This window comes from Ammospiza nelsoni, chromosome 1, assembly GCF_027579445.1.
Source record: "Ammospiza nelsoni isolate bAmmNel1 chromosome 1, bAmmNel1.pri, whole genome shotgun sequence".
Classification (NCBI taxonomy): Eukaryota; Metazoa; Chordata; class Aves; order Passeriformes; family Passerellidae; genus Ammospiza; species Ammospiza nelsoni.
Window position 1 is genome coordinate 139,553,136 of NC_080633.1, and position 22,033 is coordinate 139,575,168.

General features: G+C 35.6%; 1 protein-coding gene across 3 annotated transcripts in view; it reads left to right on the plus strand.

Annotated features, from left to right (window-relative positions):
• CSMD3 (CUB and Sushi multiple domains 3) overlaps positions 1–22,033 on the plus strand; it is a 581,587-nt gene that overhangs the window by 211,741 nt on the left and 347,813 nt on the right. Inside the window, exon 7 of one of the 3 annotated variants that reach the window (XM_059467476.1) lies at positions 992–994. The exons of the other annotated variants lie outside the window; for them this stretch is intronic. Coding sequence (XP_059323459.1) covers positions 992–994 — 3 coding nt within the window. The remainder of the gene's footprint in view (positions 1–991; positions 995–22,033) is intronic. 3 annotated transcript variants of the gene reach the window in all.

Consider the following 22,033-nt stretch of genomic DNA (forward strand, 5'->3'; position numbering starts at 1 on the left):
TGTGCTTTTTTCATTTATCTGATGAAAAACATCATGGCATTCCTACCAAGATCTAGTTCAGGAATGTTTTTTACAGTTTCTAATGGAAAATCTAGCATAGAAAGAAATTAGTTATAGTAAGTTTTTTGGAATCTGATAAAATTAGTTAAGTAACGCAAAAAAATGCAATTATCTAAAGCCTATGACTAATGTTTTTAATTTGATTTTTGATAATAGCAAGTTTTACAACTCTGTGTGATTGCCTCAGATAGCACATTCTAAACAAGAACAGAAAAAAATTATTACTATTTCCAGCAGGTATTGTATATCTTTATTTGGACTTCCTGAGTTCATAGATGTTCTGAATGTGTATTCTGAATGAATTTAAATGAAAGAAGCTTTCTTAATGTAGCTTCAGGGCTGCTATAATGATTTATGAAAACATTGACTCATTTTTTGCATATCTTACATACCACGTATGATAAACCACTCTCTGCTAAGAAGTTGCTAGCTTATGGGACTGTAAAAAGATAGGAAATAGGAATTCTCTGTAATAAATCTACCCCACAATTGAGAAACCATGTGATAACTATTTTTGGAGTGTTTTGAATTGTTGAGCTACTTCTTTTGAGCTAATGAGAAAAGAAGAACAAACAATGTCTCATGGTAAACATACGTGCATTCCTGTCAAAAATGTGAGGTAATAGCTAATGAAAGATAACAGGATTATGTTTATTTTTAAATATGTGTTCTACCCAAGACCCATAAAACATGCGAATTTGTAGGTGTGGAAGATTTGAATATGCTGTGTGTCTTCTATTTCTCCTTACTGCCTAAGAATGTAGTGATTAAATAATAGTGGTTTTACTATTTTGGTTTGCTCATTTAATATTTAATTGTGTATTGCTGAATGTGTGTTAAAGTGGACTAAATAGCAAGTTGTCAAATGCTGCAAGAGCCCACCATACTTCAAATGAAGAAAATGTCTTTTGCTACATTAAAATAAATGTAGGCAGTAAAAAAAATCAGCATGTAAAGGAATTAAATCTGCATACTCAAGCCTATATGATCAGTAAAAAATAACCTTGATAGTAGAAAATAGGAAAAACTCATGTTCAGATAATAGAGAAGTGTATTTTCTGGTAGGTTAATGGTAGACTATAGGAAAGAGTTTATGGAAATTTAATAAGTATCATAGAATCATAGAATGGTTTAGGTTGGAAGGGACTTTTAAGACCATCTAGTTCCAATCCCTGTGCCATGAGCAGGGAAACTTCCACTAGACTAGGTTGCTCAAACTCTGCCATGAACATTTCTAGGGATGGGATATATTAAAAAACCTTCCTACATTTATAAAATAAATATTAAATATATAGCACAAAATATTTCAGTTTTTTTGAGAACTATAACCTTAAATTTTTCAGTTAGAGATAACTTTAAGCCTTTTTGTAAGGACAATTTTCAAACTTTAATTTCACTTATTTTGTGACGCGAGTTTTCTGAAAGTCAGATAATTGATAAAAATATTAAAAGTATTGCAAAATGTCATGTAGTACAAGGGCTTGACTCATGCTCAAGAGTTTATTTCTGTATTACTTTTGAGAGGGAATATGTTAATTCTTTCAATAGCCTTTTTTTATCAGAGTGCTACACTGTAATAACTGTGTTGAAACCGAGGTCCTTCTCCTGTTTAATTGATGGGGATTGACTGTAACTTCTTTCTGAGTTCCTGAAACATAGTGTTTGCTACATATTACCACTATAAACAGACTTACTAATTTCTTAGTACTTCCTCTAGTTTAATTTTCTTTAGCCTATTGTTACATGTTTTTAAGGACTTGGAATTCAAATTCTGAACTTCAGAACACTGCATAATTTTAGTCTGTCACTGCGTGGCACTGCAGTACCCTTTTCAACTAATCACTCCCTTGGTTTACTGATTTTGTTTGCAGTAGTGCACATTTTGTTGGTGTATTTGGGTCATGGTTTGACCCTAAGCAGCAACGAGGCCCTCTCACCATCACTCACTCACTCACTCACTCACTCACTCACTCACTCACTCACTCACTCACACCATCCTCAGAGTGCAATGGGACAAAATAGGAAGAACAAGAGTGAGAAGTTTCATGGCTGGAATGAAGATGTGGCAAATCACTCACCAACAACTGTCCTGGAAAAAAATGGCCTTATTATAAAACCTTTTAATGACTGTTTTGGCTGTTGGAAAACAAAGACAAATAGTAAAGAAATTATGAAAAACACATTTACTCGCCTCTTCTGAAAGCTTAACTTCATTCCAAACACTTCCCCTTCCTGTATTTTACCACAGATTACTCTTTGTCTCTTTGGTGACGTGAGCCACTGCAGGAGGTTCAGGTGAAAGTGTAGGAATTCATTTCTGCTGCTCCTCATTTCTCACTCTTTTCTTCTGCCATTTCTTCCCTCTTACTAATTTCTTCTGCCTTGATGTGCATTGACCATGGATCATTGCCTCTTAGGGGAAGAACCTGGTTCTGTGTGGCTTATCCATGGACTGCAAGCCCTTTGATGGTATTACTAGCTCTGGAATGGAGCTTGCATGCTCTGATCTTCTTGTTCATTTCCCTCAGTGTTTATTGCCTTATCTTAAATACGTCTTCATAGAAATGCCACAAATTCTGCTGATGGACTCACTTGTGTACTGTGGTGGGTCCATTGTGGAGCCAGATGTGGCCAGTTGTGACCAGCATGGGACAGCTTAGTGTCTGCTGAAGGGAGAGGTGATACGTTCAGCCCTATACTCCTCTGCTACCAAACCCCTGGCATTTATACTGATTACAGTCTTATTCCCTTCTGATCTCTTAAGTTTATGAAAACTGTTTTTTAAGATTCTTTTTCATAAGGCAGCCTCACCTAGCTGAGCTTCAGTGTAATACCTAAAGCTGTTGTGGCCTAGACATTTGAAAAGAAGACTAAAAGTCTTCTTTTAGATGCACTGCAAAGTCAAAATATAGTTGCCTATTGAAAAAAACCCCACAGCAACAAAAAAATAGAAAACCTAGGGTATTGCACATTTTTTTCTAAACACATTTTTAATGTAATTAAATATATTTCACTAATTTTCTGTTTAAGATCTTGCAAATAGGCAGGAACCTTTAAAGCCCTTAAAGTTTTGGTTTTTTTTTTTTTTTAATTGACTTATACAGAAAAAATGAAATCTGATGAGGTACATGAAACTGTGGGAAGCTCTCAGCTTCATTGAAGTAAACAGTCATGTGAGTTCTGTGTATTACTTTCTTTTAATAGGCAATTTTATTCATTAAAGGTATTCATTTATACAATATTTAAAATACATTGGTAAACAATAACCAATGTGATTAGAAGAGAAATTTCAGCAAGAAATTTCAATTACAGGAGAATGAAAATATTTCCCTACCTAGGTTGTGTTGTCTGGTCATCTGTGTTTCAGCACTTTTTTCTATTCACTGAGAGTTCCTTGCCTTGATGGTTTCTCTTCTTGTTGCCTTGTTAAAACTCCCTTTGAGTCAGAAACTGTTGGCTGAAGTAGAACAAAAGCTTCTTTGGATCTTCTAGAAGCAGCTGCTTCACTGTTTCTTGGCACCAGTAATCCTCTTTTGCTGTTTCTAAAATTAGTTGTGCTCTTTTACTCCTTCCATTTCCAGTTCCTTTTGGTTGTTGCTTTCTTTTGGTTACTTTTTGCACTCCATCTTTTATGTATGAATCCATAATATTATCTAAGTGGGCACAAGGGATTAAGTTAGCTTCACAGCATCTGGTCTTACTGACTGGCATACACAAACTTCAATCTTGATATCAAGCATACCAAAATTCAGAAAGGGCTTTCAGAAAAAAAAAACAACTTCATTTTCTGATAGTTAGACGTTACTTTTAGACGTTACTTTAAGCATCTTTGCTATCTTTTTAGATCCAGAAACCTTTTCCTCTCACTCTCTACCTTAATTCTTCCTTAAGCTCTGGAAAGTCTCAACAGTAGCCCTACAATTGCCAATCATTTAACTTGTGAAATCCATTTCTCAACTGATTTTGTTTCCTTCCCTTGTTTTTTTACCTCTGTTTAAGCATGTGCAAACTCATGCTTCCACTTTGAGCAAAATAGTATCAAATACACAAATTGAGTGCACATTTGCAATCCATTAAGAATATTTGCTTATAAGAAAATACAAATGAAGCCATGAAATATATCCATGAGCATTTCAGAACAAAATAAAATTTAGTTGTATTGCTCATATTTAAAAGTATGCAAATGTTACTCTCCTTCAGACTTTACAGACAACTATGTGGAGCTGAGGTTGGATAAATGTGAGCACCTTAAATGAGGGATGAAATATGAAGAAAAAGATGTTGAAAAGTTTCTTCTTGTTCTGCTTGATTTTCTATTGTTACTTTCTTTTTCTTTCTGTCATTTTGTTTATTAATAGAAATGTATCTTCATCCATAAATTATTTATGGAGTTAGCTCTTCTTAATCTTTTTTTCTTGGTTTTGCTTTCAGAAAGAATGTAAAGCAATTGCCAATCAGGTAAAGAACAATAGTACTAAGCTGCCTTACAACATCATGGCTAGAGTTGCCAGAAGGGGAAAACTGTCTTTATCACTTTTTTACTCAGCATTAGGCAAGTTAATCAGGATTTTGTCATTCATTTCTTATCTCAAAAGCTATTGCAACAACCACTACACTGTACTACTATTGAAAGACTAGCAGCTGTAACAGAGATATAGGTAAGATTTTTGTTTAGACGCCTATAGGTGTCTGCATACCCATTAAAGCTGGAGAGCTGTGAAGCACTCTGCCTGTATATAGGTGCTCTGATGCACCACAGAAATCGCCCAAGATACCCAATGCATTTCTTTGGCAGTGGCAGAAGTGCAGAAGTTCTTTGGGCAGACGAACCAAGGTGTTACCAAGACATGTGTTTTGAGATTAAAAAATTTCTCCAATTCAAATTATGTACGGGTAACTGAGCCTTCCCCATACCTTGCTAATCCTGCCAGTGTGGGCTGCAGAGTGATTCAGCTGGCCACATGGTAGATGTTGGGTAGAGGTGTTCTGGAGTAGAAGAGTCATCTGCATGGTGCTGGCAAGTTAGAACTTACAGGAGATGGAGTGTTTAGTGTGTCAGACACCAAAACACCAAGCAGATGTTTCCTCCCAGCGAGACAGTGGAGAGAGTCATGTATTGAGATAAAGCCGATTTAACACGACAGAAAATGATGGGAAAGTAGTAGTTTCGTTAGGAAATAATGATAAAACAATAAACAAAACTAGTGATACAAAGCAACTCACCACCTGCCAACCAATTTAATTCCAGTCCCTGAGCAGTGATTGCCACCTCCCAGACAAGTTGCCTCATCCTCTGTTCAGCGTGATGTCGTGTGGTATGGAATATTCCTTTGGCCAGTTGGGGTCAGCTCTCCCAGCTGTGTTCCTTTTCAGCTTCTTGTGCACCCTCATCCTCCTTGCTGGCAGAGCAGCGTGAGAAGCTGAAAAGTCCTTGACTCACAATGAGCACTGCTCAGCAAGAGCTAAAACATCAGTGTGCTATTCTCATCCTAAAACCAAAACATGGCACTACAACAGCAACTAGGAAGAAAATTCACTCTATTGTAGCAAGAACCAGGACCCCATGCCATTCTGGCATAGAAACTGGAAGATGGGAAGGAAGAAAGAACATATAGGCATCTGTTATAACGTGTCTTAGGTGTGTGCTTTAAAATTAATTAAAGCACTACATTCCACAGAACACAAAGACTAGATATGCATTTCTTCTAAGAGTTTGTATGCCTAGTGCAACTACAGACACACTGATGTGGGTTTTTAATCTCAGATTGCATTTACTAATCACTAACTGAAATGTTTTATCTAACCAAAACATTCAAGGGCCTGAGGTTCCCTAGAAGAAAGAAAGGTACTGCATCGCTTGAGTCGCATTTGTAGAAATCTACTACTTTGACAAGGGCTGTATCTTCTGCATAGGCCAGTGCAAATAAGTTGCTGCTTTCATTGATAATATATTGACAGATGACAGAAATTTACTTTTAAAGACAGATACCTAGCTATCAGAATTTTGAGTCTGTGACTTTTAAGATCTTGAAATTCTTTTGTCAGTGCAGCACAGATGGCTACCTGATTTTGCAATGGACTCAGGAGTCTCTTCATAGACTGAAATTACCAGAGTCTCTCAGAAGTACTTTTTTTTTTTTTCCCCCTCCAGGCATAACAAGAGATTAAATTGTATACATCGTCATATAAGAAAATGTTTTTAGTGGATTTTTATACTCCCAGGTCCTTCAGCTCCACTTCATCTCATACTGAGATATATTTTCTAAACAGATTATTTTTCACCCTTGCACCCTTGAGATGTCTTTTATTAGCAATTATATACCCACACAATTACAGTGCACAGAATGACATTGACTTTGTTCTAATCAAGTTGTAGAAGAGAAAAAACGTTACATTTTGTTGACCATTTCCAAATTTAAAGAACTTACTAGCAGAGTTCCCCCAATGTTAGATTTTAGTAACACCACTGTTGAGTTAGTTCTGATACTGTGTACGAACCCAGAGAGATCTAATTTTAAAGTTTTTTTTACTTCAAGTAACATCATATTTCCTTTAAAAAAGTCAATGGAACTAACATTAAGTATTAAGACATGGTAGTAATTTACTTCTGGAATGAGCATTAAATGATGCAGTAAAGAGTTGTCCTTTCCATTTTTAATGATTTAATGGATGCATCTTCTTAATTTCATATTTACCATAAAGAAAAAACTCCGATATTTTAGAGGCATTCAAAATATAATATCTTTCTGTTTCATTTGCTGCTCTGCATGCATACTCTTCTTTATTGTTTAAAAAAGAGTAAATGATAATACTTTATGTACTACTGACTGTAATTCAACTGCTCTGCAAAAGAAAAGAAGAAAGTAATGAATTACTCTTTATTTCCATTTAGGTAATGCTTAGAAAGCATTTTTTTTATTTGGGTAACATTGGTGGAAAGCTCAGGAATTTAGAAATTGAAATAAAATACAAGATTTCAAACAAATAGAAAAAACTAGGAAAATGAAATATTGAAAATATGAAATCCATTGGTAATATGAAGAATTCTGGTTTCTGGAACGGAAAAGAATTATTTAAACCTCAGTGTGGTTTTAATGATCCTATTTATATAGATAGACAAATATAGATATACACATATATATACACACCTATGTAAATATATAAAAAATATTTTAAGTATATGAAAGCATATATATTTACATTTTAACCTATATTAATGTGTATCTGTATATATTTTTGCATATATATGCATAATACACCCATTAAAATATGTGTATTCATAAGGAAGTCCACTAAAATTCAAAGAAAATTAATTGGGAAAATAAATTTTCTATGGCACTTGAAAATTTCTATTAATTGTAGATAAACTTTATAGGACCTTCAAAATTCTTCATATTGATTAGGTCAAGACATTAATACAATAACCTAGATATTTTTATGTTTCTTAGCCATCAAACAGCGTAATGCATTGCACTGACAATCTGTTCATGTCAGGATGATAAAAAAGTGAAAGAAAAACCTGGAATAAAACACTTGTTTACATTCAGAATACTTAGTGGTGAGATTGAATGTTGGAACATTTTGTTTCCTCTTGGAAAATTTTTTACATGCAAATGTTTACATAATATGCTTGGGCTTTTTATTAAATTATTTATATTTTTCAGCTGTGAAAATTATTATTATGATTAATAATTGAATGCAAGAAGCCATTCAGCTTAGTTTATTAATAGTTTTCACCATTATAAGTTTATTGTACATTAAAGAAAATAAAGCTGATATGGTCTAACTCTAGAAAGTAGATTTTAAATGCTAAAATTAATAGTGCCACTGGTATCAGATGCATTGGATTTATTTCTGCTGGAAGATTTACTCCCATTTCCTTCTCTTCCTCACAGCATTTAAATTTTTATTTATTTATTTATTTATTATTTAGTTCTAGAAGATAATTTTACATTTTGGAGGGATGATTTTCTACCCTTAGGGGACACAAACACCAGGAAAGAAATAATTTTGATAAGAAAACAACAGGAAGATGAAGAGAACTAGATAATGAAGTAACTGAATATGAGTTTTTATGTGTACCATCACACTCAAATTTTCCCTTTTACCTTCAAATTAAATGACATATTATTCAGAAATATATTTTCTTTCTGTCTCTCTTTCTTCTCTTAACCTAATCTAGGTATTGTATGTTATTTAGTTACTGAGAGCACCTGTATTTGTGACAGAAGGCATATCCTCATGTCCTTGAGGTTATAAAGGTGGAGTAATTATGTAGTTTTAATTTTAATTTTAAATTAATAACTTGGCTAGGTTAATATATATGTGAAATATAGCTGTTGCATTTTTAAATGTTTCTCCCTGGTCTATTATTTGTAAAAATTTTATTATGGAAGTGACCTGTACAAGATATTATGCCAGAAGTTATTTCTTAGTGCTAAATGAGATGCTATGGTTTTTACTCATTCCCAGTATAGATCAAGTGAGGACATTTGATTTGACAATTCAGAATTAAGTCTAAGATTATCTAATTTGAGAAGTAAAAGTACTTTTTGCAAAGTACTCCCAGTAAATAAGGAGTCAAGTCTATTTAATGAAAAGTTAATCTTTTAATGAATGTTATTTCAAGTAAGAAATGAAATTTTTTGAACTACCTTTCTACTTCCCAGTTACACTTTCTCCACTTTAGTTCCAGTCAATGGATCTCTTTATACTCTAAAACACTGGCAGCTTTATTTGTGTACTGCATCAGTAGCAGTATGAGAAAGCTGAAGGAATTATTTTTTTTTCCCATTCACAAGCACCAGGAAATTTTTCAACATACATCTCTGTTCAACAAAGTGTTTTCACTTAAATGCAGCTGAGGCAATAAAACTTGTGTATTAATGAATATTATTCTATGGAATTTGTTAATGTACAAAATCACTAACTAGTACCAAAGAGATTCTCAGTTATATAATTTCTTAGATTTTTATTATGTGAAATTTCAGTACTGTTTATATTTAAAAGAAAAGTCCTCTGTCTGAAAAATGTCAGAGCAAACATAGAATAGCAGTCTGAATAATAAAGTGTTTCTAGCACTGATGTTTGTTGAATTGTATGTTTCTTTCTAATGTACTTGTTTAGTTTTATAGACGCCAAAATGTATATTGTTTTTGGTCTGGATCCTGGGTCAATATGAACATTGTTAATACCTTTTCAGAAAATTAAACTTTCTGAGTATGTAGAAGAAAGATAGAGAGCCAAGTAAAGTGGTTAGAGTGGAGAGTGAGGGATTGTGAAAGAAAGATTTAGGTGACATGATGGGTAGTAATAAGGAGATTGAACCTGAAGGGATTATGTTGAATAATTATGACTTCTTATATGATACATACTCTGGTTGAAATCTAGTCTGTGCTAGCTGGATTGAACAGTCAGTCAGGATAAATCTCTTTTCCTGAGGCTGAATTCTCTCAGCTTTTCTTCATAGGAGAGGTTCCTCATCTATCAAATTATGTTCATGGCTCTCCTTTGGACCTTCTGTAACAGGTCTATGTTCTTCCTGTGCTGAGGGCCCACATCTGGATGCAGCACTCCAGATGGGATCTCACAAGGGCAGAGTAGAGTGGCAGAATCCCTTCCCTAGCCCTGCTGTCCATGCTGCTTTTGATGCAGCCCTGGGTCCCATTGGCCTTCAGGGCTGTGAGTGCACATTGCTGGGTCATGTCCAGCTTCTCATCCTCCAGCACCGCTGGCTCCTTAACGGGGCTGCTCTTGATCCAGCCATCTCCCAGGCTGTATTGATCCCTGGGGTTGCCCTGAGCCAGGTACAGCACCTTGTGCTTGGCATTGTTCAATTTAGTGAGGTTCTTATAGGCCATTTCTCAGACTTGTCCAGGTCTCTATGAATGGCATCCCATCCCTGTGACATGTCAACCACAGCACTTGGCTTCTTGTCGTTTTCAAACTGGCTGACGGTGCACTCAATGCCTCAGTATATATCATTGATGAAGACACTAAATAGTACTGATTCCCATATGGGCCCCCAAGGGAAACCACTTTTCTATCATGCCTGTCAGAACATTAAACTGTCCAGAACATTACCCTCTGGACACAACTGTCCAAGCAATTTGTCATCCATTGAACAGTTCACCCATAGAATCCATTTCTCCTCACTTTAGACAGAAGGATGTTGTGGGGGACCATGTCCAAGGCTTTGCAGAAGTCCAAATGGATGACATATATGGCCCTTTGCTGGATGATGTAGTTGGTCCATCATAGAAGGCCAGTGGTTGATTAGAGAGGACTTGCTCTTGGTGAAGCTGTGCTACTGTTCTGAATCACCTCCCTGTCCTCCATGTGCCTCAGCACAGCTTCTAGGAGGATTCTGGTTCATAGTTTTCCCAGGCACAGAGGTGATGCTGACAAGTTGATCATTGCAAAGATCTTCCTTTCTACCCTTTTAAACATAGGTAAAATCTTTCGTCATATGGTACTTTGCCTGGCTGCCATGAATTTTCAAGTATCATGGACAGTGGCTTGGCAACTATATTGGCAAATTCCCTCAGGACTCTGGAGTTCAGTTCATCAGGTCCCGTGGATTTAGGTCTGTTCAGGTGGTCATGAACCTGAATTTCTCTGGCAGTGACTTTGGTCTGCCAGTCCCTGTCTTGAAGCCCATCCACTCGAGAGGTGTGGGAAGAGGATTTGCCAATGAAGATTGAGGCAAAAAAAAAAGTTATACTGAGAGCATGCCGTAGTCCTCAGAATGCTTAAAAAAGCACACCCTAGTACTTTTTGACCTAAACACTAGGAAAAGAGTAGAGGACAGAACAGAAAACATGCTGCTGTATAAATCAAACTTCACCTTGACTCCAGTTGTTGCTCTGGCCTCTTTGCATTTCCAAAGAATATAGCAAAGCTGAAGAAAGTTCAGAGAAAGCAAAGATATCAAACATAAGGGTAAGTTTTTGATTGAAAATTCATCTATGTAGGACCCTGCAGCTTGGAAAAGGAATATATCTATGAAAGGAGGGGAGATAAACAGACCATAAAGTTATGAATCACAGGGATATTGGAAATATTTATTAGATCTCTTTTGGATGTCAGAATTGAGGCACATGCTTCATAGTGACTTACACAAATAATTAAGTTGCCAATGGAATAGGGCACCAGGTCTTTTGAGCCCTAATCCAGGGTAGATAGAAGCTAGGTAACACTTATCATTCCATTTTTGACAAAGCTGGCAGAATTGCTTGGATAATGCTGGTTTAGTTTTTAGTACTGCCTTGGTACACTATGATATATGAAAATGTTTGTGAAGAGAATTCTTAACCTGAAAGGCATATATTCAAATTAAATCAGGCTGACTCAATTTCAAAAGGGAAGAAGTCTATTGACTTTATGAAAATAAAACAAACTGCTGCTTCTTCTATTTTTCTTCACCTGAGTACTTTTCCTTTTCTTCTCAGTTAATATTAAACCTGGAATTAAAAGTCATACCTTTTAATTCCTAACAAATATGTCTAGTGCATTAATGTAATGGGCAGATAGCATTCACAGCTGTTTAATTTGAGATATAAGAAGAAAGTATTCTTCATTTGTATACAGCATTGTGTTGGGTAGTTTGGCTTTTCGTGAAAGATATATAAGGTTTACATGTTTTAATAACATTTTTCCCTAGAAAGTTCTTAAACCCAAAAATTAAACAAATTGGTGATAAAAATATTAGAGTTTTGAAAGAAATTTCAATTATAGTAATCAGACCTTCTGTTTGTTGAGAACATTTGAGCACACTCTTTTGACATTCAGAGCAAACCAGCCAGTAATACTTCAAACAAGAATCATTCAAATTCCCAATGACCCTAGTGGGAAATTATGAATATTAACCAATCTTAAAGAGATTGACAGAATCATAGAATGAATATAATAGAATAATGGAATCATAGGATGGTTTGAGTTTGAAGGGATCGTTTTGTTCCAAACCCCTGACACGGGCAGAGACACCTTTCAGTTGACCAGGTTACTCAGTCCCATCCAGTTTGGCCTTGTAATGTTGGAAGGGACCACAGTGGAGTCATCTGGCCCAACTCCCTGCACAAACAGGATCCTTCTAGAGCACATTGCAGAGGGTTGTGTTCAGAGGGTTCTTAAATATAATATATTTATCCTTATACTGCTTGTGCAGGCTATCACAGTCATTTTTGAGTGTGTAGTTAACATTTAAGTATCCCATGGTCCTTATACAGAAGCAAAATGTCTCTTTTTGTACTCAGATTTTTACTCACTTTTTCTAGAATGAATGTGATAAGGTGGGGTTTTTTTTTGTTTTGGTTTTGGTTTTGGTTGGGTTTTTCTTTTGTTTCATTGTTGTTGGGGTTAGTTACTTATTATTTCCTGGGGAACAAAGTTATTGCTGAAAACTCTCATTGACTTCTATCCAGCAACTTTTTCTTACATGTGAAGAAGTTGGTTTGGAACTGTGTGGAACCTCTCAGAAATTCTTGCCTCTGTAGAGATGGTCACATCATTTAATTTAGGTAAAATAAATATCAAGCAATGATTGTAAAACTGCTGGCAGTTCTGAAAGTGGCCAAATTCTAAGATGCCTTTCAACTTCAACCATTCTGATGAAGTCTGAAATGTTCAGATATGGTGAGCAATCAGCCATCTCAAAATTTGACATTTTTATGTTCTATCAGTTAAGTGTAAGACGTATCCAAAAACTGCTGCAACTTCTGAAAAATCACAGAATCACAGCATTGTTAGGGTTGGAAGGGACCTCTGGAGATTATCCAGTCCAACCCTTCTGCCAAAGCTGGGTCACTTACAGCAGGTTACACAGGTGCACGTCCAGGTGGCTTTTGAGTGTCTCCAGAGAGGGAGACTCACAACCTCCTTGGGCAGCCTGTCCCAGTGCTCTACCACCCTCGACGTAAAATTCTTCCTCATGTTGATGTGAAACTTCTTGTGGTCAAGTTTATGGCCATCGGTCCTTGTGACATCACTGGGCACCACCAAGCAGAATCTGGCAACATCTTCTTGACACCTGCCTTTGAGATATTTACATGTATTGATGAGATTCCCTCTCATCTTCCTGCTTCTGCACTCTCTCCTTATAAGAGGAATGCTCCAGGCCCCTCATCGTCTATTTTGCCCTCCACTGCACCCTCTCCAGTTGGTCCTTGTCTTTCTTGTGCTGAGGAGCCCAAATGTGGACACAGCACTCCACATGTAGCTGCACTAGGGATGGGGGGAGGATCACCTCTCTCGATCTGATCACACTCTTTCTGTTGAATGGCAGCACAGCCTGCAGGTGTATCAGTCACCTCCCCCAGTTTCATATCATCAGCAAAACTGCACATTCAATCCCTTCATCCAGGCCTTTGAAAAACAAGTTGAAGAAGACTGGACCCAGTATTGATCCCTTGGATTCATCACTGAGTACAGGCTTCCAAGTAGATTCTGCTCTGCTGATCATGACTCTTTGAGCTCTGGCATTCAGCCTGTTCTTGATCCATCTGACTGCCCATTCATCTAACACACATTTCCTGAATTTACCCTCTAGGATGTTATGTAAGATAGTGTCAAATTACCATGTTTTTAGATTTGCCAATATATTTTTTCCTGTAGAAGTTATCTTTGTGAGCATTTCTCTGTGCAACATAAAAGTGAGGATAGATACTCGCAGTATCCAAGCTTTTATGGATATTAGGAACAATTTTGGCTATTGAACAAGAACACTATAATTTTTATCATTGTATTGTGGTGCAAAATTGCCAGAAATGCTCACTAAGGCAATGCATATGTAATTCTTCTTAAAATTATTTTGAAATTTTAGTGTGTAAGCATTTACCTTAAGACATCTTGAAATTGCTGTCTAATGGATCGCTGGGGTTCTCTCACAGGGAAGATTTTCCTCAGGCAAAGCTCTTGTTTTGCACTGGATGCCACTTCTTGAATTAAAAGTTCACTTACTGCCCACTTGATGCTGACAGCACAATGTTCTGCAGGAATAGCTTTATCTCTGTAAACTCTTAGTGGATTTTGAAACAGTTTTTATACTCAAAAAACCTTTTGCCTTGCCAGAGAATTGTTTTCATCTCACTTAGGACCTGAACCTTTCTTTAAAAGTATTATTTTTTTAGTCTATCCTGACCTTTTAGATAAAACCAAAACATAAAAGTACAGTTTCATTTATAAATCATTCAACTTTGCTTTGCTTTATAATTAACATTTATTCTGCTTAGAGATTAACTTTATTTATTCAGAGTGAGAAATAAGGGAAAAATAACACTTCTTGTAACATGTAATGTATTGCTTTGTTCTTAGGCATTGTATTTTTCACAGTGAATAAGAGGCCCACAGGCCCACAGTTCCCTGAAGGCTGGCGAGCTCAGGGATCAGGGTTCAGGCCAGCAGTGCAGGGCTTTTCAGCCAGTGCTGTCCTTCAGCCAGGGAGTAGAGCAGGCTTTGTGCACATCTGCAGGCAGAACAAACCCTGGGCATTGGACATCTCCATGGAAAAGAGGACAGGCCAAAGGCGGGCAGGGACATTAGCCCCATGGCTAGGTAGAGCAGGAATAGGGGAAAAGGGGGACAAGCACTTCTGTGGCATCACTGGGGCAGAGACCCATGGCTTCAGCCTGCAGTTCATTTTGGGGCTGGGGAGAGGCCCTGGGGAGGCTGGCCAGTCCTGTTTGGGCTGATCAGAGCCCTCAGAGTCCTGACAATCATTGGAGAGTACTTCAGTGGGGTAGGACACATAGAAAAATGTTCACTATACAGAACTTAGATCAGAAGTTAGGTGGGTTGTAATGTACTTGTGTAGCATTATGTTAGCCAGAGAATCTTGTTGTAGCCAAAGGGAATATAATTTATTATTATTATAATTAATGTTATTGTGATCTGATAGTCTGAATTATCAAATATAGTAAAGCATCAAGGATAATAATGCACTTACAAAAGTTAAGAACTGCCTTTCTACTTCCCCCTCTATTTCTTTTGTCTTATTTTTACCCTTTTCTCTGTGCTCCTGGCTGGAGATTATGACCAATTTAGAGCATCCAAGGACCTGTTAGGAGAAGTTTTACACTTCTGGACATGAAGAAGTGGAACTTCTTCTTCAGTCTTGGAGTTGAATGATTCATTTTTTGTATATTTTCTTAACATAGTCTGCTTGTTTCTCATTGTTCTTTACTAAAATCTGAAAGTTGCACATTAGCCTCCCTCAGCCTAAGTATGTTACTTGCCATGCAAGACCTATGTAATTTATCAGATCATTACTGTGTGCAGTAGTATCAAAGCACAACACTTCTGAAATGCCACCAGCTCAAGAAATATTCACTTGATACCTATGAATTATCAAAACTAGTGAAAATAAGTTCAGGCCAAGGCAAGCCTACATGATGTCAACATAAATTCTATGGCCTTGTATTACTAATGGCAAAATTGTTCTTACTAGGCTGTAGTCTCTAAGTATTTTGTGTGACATAGGTAAGGTAAACAATGAAAAAAATATGCTGAAGTATTAAGATTTGTATTCAAGATACCTTTTCTGCAACCTTGTCTTTACCATTTGCCAAGTAAATGAACAAACTTTCTAAGAACTTTATATCATTTCTAACAAGTACTAATCAGTTTAGAAACATACAATAATTAAAATATATTAAATATATTATCTATTAAAATAATCTTCTCTGTAATGAAAGTTACTATATTGGATAATTTATTATTTTAAATTAGTTTAGCAATCTCTAGCAATAAGTTTAAGTCAAATAAATTCTTGATGCCTCATATGGGATTTAGAATAGAAAATCTTGGCATTAGCCTGCTTAGGGCAAATATTAGACACTGAAGAGCCATGGTACAAAGATTTTTGCTATTGAGAATAACTGAAAGAGATTATTACTGGGTTTAAGATTCATTATTTTCCCATGTATCTGAACTCCATTGAAAATATTAAAACTATGACTGAGTGTCAATCATATCAATATATAATTTGAGCTTTAGCAAGTATTGTTCGATCTGAAACTGTATATTTGATTTATAACTACCACTCTACTTGCTTATGACAATGAACACCTATATCTTGGCAAGAAAAGACAGGTGTCTGCTAAGGAAGGGAGAAGCCTCCCTTGAAATGGAGACTGTAAACCCCCTCCCTCTGAATTACTATAATTTTATAATTTTATAATAAAAATAAGAGTTCTTCATTAGGGAAAAATAAAATAACAATGCAGTAATACAAAATTGACAGAGTCAAATATGACCTGACACCCTGTCGGTCAGGGTGTTGGTAGCAGTTCCATTAAATGGTGGCTGCAGTCCTCCTGGAGTGACAGGTGGGGTTCTGTTGGAGCAGTGATCCTGTGGAAGGATGTAGCTTTCCTCTGAAGGTCCAGTGGTGATGTAGATGGGCCTGGTCTTCCTCTGGGAATCCAGTGGAAAAGAAAGCTGCTTTTCTGGCAATCCAGAGGAGGAAAAGGCTGCCTGTGGTGCTCCCAGTGTCAGATTTTATCCAGGTAGGAATCCTTGACTCCTCCCCCTGGGCAGAACATCTCACAATGGGATGACAATTTTATCAGTCAAGCAGTGAGACTCAGTGGCCCACTCACAGAAGATATTTGCCAGAGGGAAGATTGGTTGTGGAAGAGATAAAGAAAACTGCCCAATTAACAGAAGATAACTGCCCGCATCTAACAGATGGCAATAGAATATGCACTCCCATTTGCAATCTAAGGCAACGTATTGGCAACTAACATTAATATTAAAAGAATGTGAGAATTAAATTTGTTGAAAAGAAATGAAAGCACAATATCATGGCATATCCATGGTGACACAAGAAACAGAATAAGAAGTTAGAACCTTTAAATTTTAAATTTATCTTTTTGTTAAGTGGTTGCTATATGCATTTTAATGTATATAGTCTCTACAGTAATTATTCTTTCAGATTTGCTTATTTGATGTTATACTATCTTTGAAAAAGGGAAATAACATTCTTGCACTATGATTCATAGAGTCAAATTAGAAAGAAAATAAATATGTAACACAATATTCGTAAGGCTTTTTACTAGACAAATACAATAAAGCTACCCTTTTTAAGGCAAATAGATGTGAGTGCTTTCTGTTCGCAGTATTATATTGCTCATTTCATAGAGTCCTACAATATTATGGAGAGTCTTGAAGATTTTTTAAGTTGTATTGTTTGGGGGTTTTATTGTATGATTATGTTTGATTTTACAGATCTATGTTACATTGATATATATTTCTTTTGAAAAGAAAACTAAGTATGAAAATATGACAATTACTTTGTATTTGGAATAACTGCTTTCTCATTTATTAACATGCTTTTGTTTCAAGTTTTGGTTTTGTTTTTTTCTTTTTCTTAAAAGTAACAGGCTTTTTAAAAAGTACTTTCTCACTTTAAGTAAACCAACTGAAATAACATTATCCATATGTGGTCATTTTCAATTTTTTTTCTATTCAACAAACATATATTGCTGTAATAAATTCTATTATTTGGACAAATATATATGTTAAAAAAATAGTAGCTTGGTCTATGTCCTGATTTTTGTAGAAAGGAAATGAATAATGTTAGAGATATCTGGAATTTTGCCTCAATTTTCAGATTTCCAAATGTAATAATTTTGACAAAATTAAGATGCAAAAAATTTTCCATATTTTCAATATCTGCTTAAAAAATGTAAAGTGCTCTTAAATTCACTGAGGCATATGGAAGATCATCAAGACATGCATTTGTTTATACTGAAGTATGACATACCACCTGCATCTCTGAAAATTTCTGGGTGATACTTAATTGTCACGTTCAGAATGTTTGATATATGTCTTACTATGGCAATTGATTAAATTTACATAAACAATCCAGAACAATAGAAAAAAGATATAACAATAAGGAGGATGAGAAAAGGAAGCAGAAAAAAAGCAAGCTTAAAATACAATCATAAGAGAACGCAATAATGGAAAAAGGTAAATACTGGTACCAAAAGGAAATAAAAATGAAATTTTGATTCTAGTCCCACAAATGTGGACAACCTCAAAACAACAGGAAGCAAAAGGATTTTTTTAAACTTCTGGTTAGATAGCTTTGGAGTTTTTGCTATTTGTATAAGTCATTTTCTGTTTGAACTAAAGTCTAGAAATTTGTTTTGAACCCTATCTTTTTCAGTCATGTATTTCTTTGCAACCATGATTTTATTGTATTTCTGTAAAACCACAGTTTCATTTATTTTCTGAACAGCTGTGAGGTGAAAACAGATTTTGTCAGAAGAATATTTTATGGCAGCCATTAATACTGACTTTATGTTTAAAATTCATGTTTATGTATATGTTTCCTTTATTTTCTATTAAAATTTAATACTAAGAACAGGTAAAGATACTAGAAATTTACAAAGAATAAAATAAGTGATTGTTAAAAATAATATGTCTGGAATGATATATGTTAAAAGAGTCGAATAAGCTGCTATATCTACATAAATCTGAAAATTCCTTTAACAGATCCAGAATATATTCTTCTAATTAGGTTTCTAACTCTACTGGAAATTTTTTGTAAGCATCAGATATTTAATGACAGAGAAGATCAAAGAGAACCGTTAATTAAGTTAGGAAAAAACCCCCATCTTCTTAATAGGATGCCAGGGTCACTCCAAAATTAGTTAAGTATAGGAAGGTTTTAAGTGAAGAAGCTAAATAAGCCTTGACTAAAAGTCCTTGAACATCGGAAAGAATGAAGGTGGAATATAGTTATTACTCTTTTAAAAAATTCTGTTTGTAATTGTAATGCTTTTTCTTCCTTCAATGAGGTATGAATTTATTTTTTGGTTTAAGACTGTTTACACTTTTTTCTCAAGTACCCATTGCAGAATAATAGACTGGCCTCTTGCTAATAAGATATACAGGAAACCTCCCAGGCTGACCTCATGTCAGTTACCTCATTAACATCTTTCTGTAGTCTGAGTCCCATTTGGGGTCATCTACATTAAGGATCTTTAGCCTTATTTGGGAAGTCTGTGGCTGGATCATATGTGTCACAAGAACTAATAAAGTCCTGTAACTTTATACATCCTGAATAAATAAGATAGTGAATATTCTGATTTGCTTTCGCATTTTGAACTCAACATGGTTTTAGGAATTAATCATAAAATTGAATTCTTATGAATTAAGATAGCTGTTGGATGGTATCCTTAGGTCTCTTTTGGTCTTATGAAAAATTTGCATGTTTTTATCTGTTCTTCAACCACTGAAGTTAAAAAAAATTAAATTTAGAAAGCAGTCATAAATGGGCCAGACTTTCTACCTGGAGTCCAGTAACAAGTGGAACACTACAAGTGTCTGTTCTGATACAAGTTCTCTTCAATATGTTTATCAATGAGCTTCAATCAATGACAGAGAGCAGTCTCATTGGCTTTGCAGACGACACCACAATGTCAGTCATTATAATCAAGGACCAACAACCAATATAGCTGAGGACAGGGTTGCCACAGGGACACAGAGAAGCTGGAGGAATGAGCTAACAGGAATCCTGTGAAACTCAACAGTGGTCAGTGTGAAGTCCTGCAGCTGGGTAGGAAGAGCCCCTGGCAGCAGGAGTGTCTGACAGCAAAGCACTCTGCTGAATAGACCTGTGCGTTGTGGCAGACAGCAAACTGAGCATGACAGCAGCGTGCCCTGGGAAGAAAGAATGCCAACAGCATCCTGAGTTATGTGAATAAGAATGTGGTCAGTAGATTCAAAGGGAAAGATTTTTGGTTTTGTCTTAACTCTTCTGTGACCATAGCTCGAATAGTGCCTCAAGATTTGGGCTTCATGACAGGGAAGACGAGTTTTTCACTGAAGCAAGTTCAGCGGAGGGTCACCAAGATGGCTCAGGGCTGGAGTGCTTACCCTGTGAGGGAAGACTGAGAAACCTGAGCTTTTTCAACCTGGAGAAGAGGAAAACTTTCCAAAGTCAGAGTCCTCTAAAAGGAAAAATAAAAATATCATTTTCAACAAGCATTTTCACTCTGTTAGATGCCATTTTTTTGCCTTATTATTGTTTCTGCTGAATGCTTCTCAGAGTGGGCAAAGGTATTTATTACCTCCCTGGATTATTCCCTTAGGCATTACTCATTAAAAGTTAGTCCACTAGATTAATTGGTAATTGAACTTCCACTCTAAGTTTATTTGGGGTAAATTTCCTTTGGTATCATGTTTACAACAGGAACCCTGTGTATACTTGTAGCATATTGCATATGCAAAGTGTGTGCATCTAGCACAGATTCATAATCTATTTTTGGAGCTTTGTTTCAGGCAAATGTCAAAGGCTCTTGCCTCTTCTCTTTACTAAAAATGATCCTGGAATCAAGAACAACTTCCACTCCTATATAAATAGAAAGGCTTATGGGTCTCCCATATGTTTGCATTATCCTAAGTTTTAATGGTTGCAACACTTTTGAGTGGTGTCTTGTTAAGACTAGTTTTCTGAACTGAATTTCTCTGTAGATCATCAGTTTGATCCTTTTTCACTTTTGCAGAGCTACAAGTTTTTAAGTGTAAACACTGCTTTGAATCTTTTCTTGTGCAAGCAGACTAATTTGACACATTAAAGGTCCTCTGTTTTACTGGCTTTGATCTGTTCTCCTTCCACAGAGACTTGCTTAGAGAAATGCTGGTCCAGTCTAGTAGGTCTCAGAGTGTTTTGGTGTGGGTTGCTCAGGTTCTCTTTCTTTGTGAACCCATATCCTAAGCAGCCATTATACTTTCTTGACCCCATGTCCTTGCTGCTTCCTCATACGATTCATCCTGGCAGTTCCTCAAATTTCACATTTTCTCAGTGGCTGATTGTGAGTTCAAAGTGATGCTCTGCCTCTGAGTTGACTTCAGTTGACTGTTGAAGCTTTTCTCAAAAAGCAGAGCTCAGTCTTCTTTTCTTCCTTTTTGTGCCAGTTATCATTAAAAGTTTTTCTTCCCTTTTTTCTTTTTAATTTATTTTAACTAGAATATTAAAGTAAAATAATAAAGGAGTATTTCTTTATCCCATAGAAAAATGTAGTTTTTAAAATAATCTCCTTGACAAACTGAAATGTCAGATGTGATTGCAGAAGAGTGGAGAGTATATTAAAATGTCCTTGCAACAAATGTGATTCAGTTGGTCTAAGACTGTTTTTATAAAATAAATGCACCAAAATTCATATTTTGCAGATTACTGTTTGTGGAAAACATTGATTGATCTACCCTGTGCAGTAGCTGATACTTACAAGATTGTTTATACATAACATTAATTTTCTCTCAAAATCTTCCATGTAAATCAAGCCATATTGTTTAACTTTACTGATCATCTGCATGAGTTCTTCAGTGTAAATGGAAGTGGAAGCCTAAAAACTTTCTGTTTGAAAATTGTCTCTGTATCAAAGCAGTACTTTCTAGTGTGTAAGCTTTGTAGCTTTAAGTAAGTTTAATTTTTCTTGCGGTTTTCTTTTGAGATAAACTTTCTTTTAAGTTGTTCTTATTTAAAATGCTGTGCCTATTTAAATAAATAGGATAGATCATGCCATTTGATGGAGATTTTGAATATAGTTTTGCTTTGACCATGATATTGGAAGCAGGTGAATGCCTGTTCTTGTACATTTGCATGCATGATAAAGATATATTCACATAGATTTTGTTTTAATAGCAGTGGTTATGTAACATACATTAAGTTTTCTTTGTTTTAAACAACATTTTTCTGTTCCACAATACCTCTTGGCCATGCATTTGTATTTTCTGTGTTTTAAACTTGATACCAATCTGTCAAAATTTATTGTACACTGAATCGAAAGTAGTCCAGACTTTTGATATTGTGCATATTGTGACAATTTTCTTCTTTAATTATGAAATAAAGAATAAAACATGTCTAGATTTATTTTAGTTACTTAAGCCACTGTAATTGTAGGACAGTGAATGGTTTTTGGTTTGGTCTCTGACAACCTGGAGTCTTACATGGTGCTTCTAAGGTTTT